At 33.9% G+C, this 5,983-nt stretch overlaps 1 protein-coding gene across 1 annotated transcript; it reads left to right on the forward strand.

Annotated features, from left to right (window-relative positions):
* Positions 1–278: 278 nt before the first annotated feature.
* Positions 279–2,542, forward strand: LOC145107929 (uncharacterized). Its single transcript, XM_079044891.1, has 6 exons — positions 279–520; positions 589–682; positions 855–922; positions 1,497–1,553; positions 1,808–2,029; positions 2,304–2,542. Exons 1-6 carry the CDS (start codon positions 416–418, stop codon positions 2,358–2,360), a joined length of 603 nt encoding a protein of 200 aa, XP_078901017.1. The 5' UTR covers positions 279–415; the 3' UTR covers positions 2,361–2,542.
* Positions 2,543–5,983: the final 3,441 nt, after the last annotated feature.

Raw genomic sequence — 5,983 nt, forward strand, 5'->3', positions numbered from 1 at the left:
GATCCCTCATCCAAATGGGTCCCACATCTATACACCGAAATCAACAACAACCGTCCATCTCTTCCAATCTCACGTTTCCTTCCTCCTATTGCAAAACACTCATATACTTTTACCCATATAAAATAAACTTATCATACATAATAAAAAATCATCCAAACCTTCTGCAACTAATTATATTTATATAGTTTCTGGAGGATTCTTCGAAACTAACATCAGCATGTATCGTGGGTGATGAACTGCCTCCCAATTTTATCATCCATCCTTTTCATTCCAGGCTTTCGTGTTTACTTCTGCAGTAATAACCAGTAGCAACTTATACCAAATCCCTAAATCTTGGTGTTCTGTTCTTTCTTCAAGGTGAAGAACTTTACCCTTTTTGGAGTGTTGAGTAAAATTTTGATCTGGGTTTGGAAGTATGGGTGGCAATGGAGCAAAAAGTAGTGATTTTTATGAAGTTTTGGGATTGAAGAAGGAATGCACTGAAACAGAGCTCAAGAATGCCTACAAGAAGCTTGCACTGGTAAGAATTCTCTACTCCTGTCTTTTCTTGATTTTGAATGAAATTATTTACAATTCAACGTGTCTTAGAAATGGCATCCTGATCGGTGCTCGGCGGCCGGAAACACCAAATACGTGGAGGAGGCGAAGAAGAAGTTTCAGGCGATACAAGAAGCTTATTCTGGTAAACTCTTCTATTAGCCACACTGAATCTTGATATTTGTATTTTGGTGACTGTTTATAGCAACTTTATGAGATCAAACAATACTATGTTCTTAAAAGTCGTTAAAGATTTGAACTTTTTATTACAGGGTTCACAATTTGCTAACTTGATTCCTCTGTTTTCTTTTTCTTAGTACTCTCCGATGTGGATAAAAGATTTATGTACGATGTAGGAGTTTACGATAGCGAGGATGACGAAAATGTAAGTTCTTTTCTTTTTTGTTTTGATTATTAGTTTTGTTATAAAAATTCGTATAATGGATTATGAGATTTAAAACTTGAAAGAAGCAAGAATCTTTTGAGTTCAGATTCTTCTTGAGCATCGAGGTTTGACATGGTCCACCTTAAAAACGAAGAGGAAGATGAAGCATGATCTGGGCCACCATTTAAGGGCGTTGGATCTCAAGAAATTAAATATTAATCTTTCCAGTAATTATAACTCACTTTTGATCTAAAAATAGTCAAAACTTGGTACTTCCCAGATTCATATTTTTAGTTTTTTTTACCTCTAAGACTATGTTTCTTGTAAAAACAAAAAAAAAACTAGCTAATAAGCATTCTTAAACATCAAACTTAAAATGTAAGTCGTTTTACATTCAAAAGTCATATATACACTTTCTTGAAACCAGGAAATAACCCATGATCATGATTCATGAATTAAGAATCAAAAAATTTCCTTTCGTTGTTACTATTTTTTATATGTAAAGTGTTCATCTTTATTATGAATGAAGCTCATTAGTTAGTTAACTAATTATGGTAAATGATATTGGAAGCAGGGTATGGCTGACTTTATGAGGGAAATGGCTGTGATGATGAGTCAGAATAAACCCAATGTAAGCCATTAATTCTCTATTCAAGTAGGCTCACAAAATATATGTTCATGAGGATGTAGGCCCTTTTTAACGTACATGGGGCAGGTATCAACTTGGTTTTGTCTGCTAATACTCTGTGGGGTTTTTGTTGTAATGTCACTTGTCTTGTTGAGTGTTGACTCATTGTCAATAATTCAAAACATATTTTCCAAAAAAGGAAAACAAAGGTTACCATTTAAAGTGTTTTTGAAAAATGCTTATTGTGTGGTTGACAGGAAAATGGAGATAGTTTTGAGGAACTAAAGGATTTATTTGATGAGATGTTTGAAAGCGACATCGAATCATTTGATTCGACTTCACATTCATCTCCTTTATTTTCAAGTTGTGAAAGTTTGAGCTCTAGTTCCTCAAACAAGCGAGATTCGTCGGCTATGTCAAACATAAAAAACGAAGACCCTTTGCTTTTTGATGCGCACTTCCAAGGATTTTCCTTAGGGGTTAGTAGTTAGTATATCAATATCTTTTTTTTTTATGTTCTCAGCTAAACAAAGTCTCATTTGTCTTTATATATGTTGGATGCTTTGTCTCATACATAGATATGTTAGTCTAAAAATAGTCTCATTTGTTTCTATATATGTTAGAGTCGTTTATCTCTCCTTTAATGATTCTTTTGGAGAGAAAATCTATGATTTCGTATTTATAACTAATACTTTTGCTTAAAGTGTTATGTTTTGATAATGTTTTTTTGTGTGGATTTAATTGTTTTTAAAGACGGGAAGAAGATACGATGAGAGGAGCAGCAGCAGGAGGAAAGGAAGGCATGATTAATGCTTTCACCCAAAATAAGATTTCTTGTGAAATTAGGTTCACAATCACTTCAGAATCCTTTGATTGTCATCAAAAAAGTTCTAGTTGTTTCTATGTAGTTGTATTTTCTTGTATCAAAATCAAGTCAAGTGGCTTTAAATGTATTGTTTTCTTTTATGCAAAAGTGGGATTTTTTTGGTTAATTTCCATTCTGTGTTTGAGTGTGACCACATGAGCATACGTACATACACATATGTTATAATTGATGATGTCATAAAAAAACAAGTTGAAACAAATATATATTTGCTAATATATATACTTTAAAGGAACACCAAGTTCAAATAAAATAAATTATATTTGTATGGATAAATATCTGTTTGAATTAGGCAGATGGGGGACCATTTGCTTTTTTGGGTTAATTATTGTCATTCTATGTTTGCATTTTCTTTCTTTCTTCTTTATTTATTTTATTGGAAATAAAATATGTGCTTTTTCATTTTATAATAGTCGACCTCTTTCACCAAGACTTTTATTTCATGATAGTCATGCATTGTATTCTTGACTTTTTTATAAAGAAAGAACACTATTTTTCTCTATTTAACTGAGATTTTTTTTTTTCCGAAAGAGTTTGAACTGAGATATTTAGTTAAACATCAAAGACAATAACGGCTTGCTTTGTTTTGTTGCAAAGCTCATATGCTTTTGGAGTGGTGCGCTTATAGTTAAAGATATTTGATTTTGCATTTTTTTTTGTGCTATTAAAATGATCATAAATATTAAAGGACTTTCAGTCTAATGTATCACGTGTTTGCTGCAATTTGCCCTATGATTGAACATGCTTGGAGCGAAAAATATAGTTTAAAGTAGAGTATAGTGTGAACGTGTCTATAAAAATTAAAAGAACCATAAATGATGCAAGATAACAACATAACATGTATCCTAACTAAAACAAAATGATCAATAAAAGACAAAACTGTAAAATTGGTCTAGTTTTCAACTTTCATCTAAGGTCCAAAATCAAAAATTTCCTTTGGTTTTAGTCCATGGAGGACTTGAAAAGACTGTTTTGCCCTTTTCATTTCTTTTTTTTGTATTTTTTAATATTTTCTTTAATAATTTATTAATTAAAAGTTAAAAATGAAAAAATTGGGTCCACACCCACCACTACCGATACTCTCTCTCTCTCTCTCACTCTCTCTCTCACTCCTTCATCACCTGCAAACACACACACGATTAACATAAACACACAAAATTCGATTTATGGGTTTTTTAGGAATAACTGCTAACATAAACATACATAAATCGATGGCTGATGGAACGGACAGAAGAAGAGGCAATGTATTTGGGTTTGAAATCGGATGTAATCTATTTGGGTTGTGTGGATTCCAATCTGGTATTCTACCTTTCCCTAGGGAAGAAGAAGCAATAAATTTGGGTTATGTTTGCAGGAAACGAAAACCACAAACCACAAACAGATCTGGATTTTTGTTGATGCTACAACCAAACGACGTTAATGGTGGTGTTTGTAGATGGATCTCTGGGGGATAGGAGGAAGACACTCTTGCTACGCCCCTGACTTCAAATCGTCATCGATGGTGGATATCCTAAGTTCGTCATCGTTTCCAAGTGATGTTCATCGGGTGTGTTCCAGGTGCTGTTCATCGGAGCTCATCATCATTTCAGGCGGTGTTCTTCGGGTAGAGTTTTATATCTGATTTTTGTTTCAGATCTGGCCTTTTCCATCTTCGTTTCAGATCTGCAAAGAACAAACCCACCTTCAAGAATAGTAACCTTTTTTGTTCATGTGTAAAATTGGAGGTGGGAATTGTAAAGCTTGTATCTTGATGCAACTTTTGAAGATTATTGAAATTGATATTTTACAATCTGTGTTTCAGATATAGAACACTGTATGTGTGTGTGTGTGTGTGTGTGAGAGAGAGAGAGAGAGAGAGAGAGAGAGAGAGAGAGAGAGAGAACCTGTGGGTAGGGTGGACCCGACATATTTTTTATTTTTCTTTTGTTTGTTTTTTAATTAATAAGTTATTAGAACAAATATAAAAATTACAAAAAAGAAATGGGAAGGGCAAAATAGGCCTTTCAACATTTTTTGGACTAAAATCACAGAAAATTCTTGATTTTGGACCTTCCATGCAAGTCAAAAACGTTTTGGACCCTATCCAAAGTTTTTTGAATACCACAGGGACCAATTTTACAGTTTCGTCTCAAGAAAACCACCAATAGTACATCACATATTATTAAGTTAATTTTTCTGCACCGTAAATTAAGTTGGATAATTGTTACATAGCGGAATTTAAAATTTAAAATCCATGGGTGTCTAACTTAAATGAGGTGACAAAGTTAACATATCAATAAATTTTGGTTACCGGTTCAAGTTCAGGGCTGATTGTTGTTTTTACGGATTTTGACAGTATTTTTTTTTTTACTTTTTTTTTGTCACCTTTCATTTTAAACTTTTTTTTTTAGTTTGTTAATTTAAGGGATTAAGAACCTAGGATACACTATGGTATCAATAAAAAGATTTTTTTGATTGTTTAGTACCCAATGATCAATTTATTAGTCATGTATTAGTTGTAACTATTTATTATACCCTTTAGCCTATAAATGTATATTTCAAGTGTGTGTATATGACCATCGTGTGCATGTATTTAACCATACACGCTCTTTTTGGAATACAAGGAATTATTCAAACTTATATGGTATCGAACCTAATTTCCTTCCTCTCAAATCTCCTGGAGGTTTTGTTTCCTTTCCTTGTACCCCACCACCGGCTGGCCTCTCTTGACCATCATACCCACTTACTTTGGGAATTTATGTTAAAAAAAACCGATGACATATCCAAATTCATTCATTTATGTGCATATGTTCATACATAATTTAATAAAGAAATACATGATTTTCAGTGTGACCACGGGGGAGGATATGACAACTCCACCTACCCTTCGCCAACGTTTTTACACTAATGGTATCCTTTTTGTTTATCCTGTCCAAAAACCTCACTATAAAACCGAGGATCAAAACGCATGATTCTCATCATCAAAATCTCTATCTGTACTTTATTACTCCAATCACACGTTCCTCATACTTATTGAGGGGGGGGGGGGGGGGTCTCCACATGGAAACCCATCTCCTTAATATTCTTCCATCCAAGTCTATAAATCATGAAATCCCACACATCTACCCACCGAATTACAATAGCCAGTGTTTTTTTCTCTTTCATTGTTACCCACACATCTACCCACCAACGAAACTCCGATAGTTTTCTATCATATGTATCTTCCTTGGCCATCCTGCCAATCGTCGAGGTTTTCGTTGCCTCAACCTTCACAATAACAATATCATACTTTCTTGTTATGTCACATTTGACGAAAAAGTATTCCCATACGTATCCATGACCCCAACCTAAACTCCTTCATACACTTTTCCTGATGACAACCTTACACCGAACTACATTGACACTAGACTCTTCACAACTCCAAACCCTCCTTCTACTCCCAGTCTCCCCAAGTATGAACATAGTTTGTTCTATGTGGCTATTAAACATAAACACAATGCAATGGATCTCTCAGCAGGTATAATGCTCGTTTGGTGGCTAATTGAAAAAGTCAACAATTGGGAATTGATTG

Source organism: Lactuca virosa, chromosome 4 (assembly GCF_052849685.1).
Source record: "Lactuca virosa cultivar CGN04683 chromosome 4, Lactuca_virosa_CGN04683_v6, whole genome shotgun sequence".
NCBI lineage: Eukaryota > Viridiplantae > Streptophyta > Magnoliopsida > Asterales > Asteraceae > Lactuca > Lactuca virosa.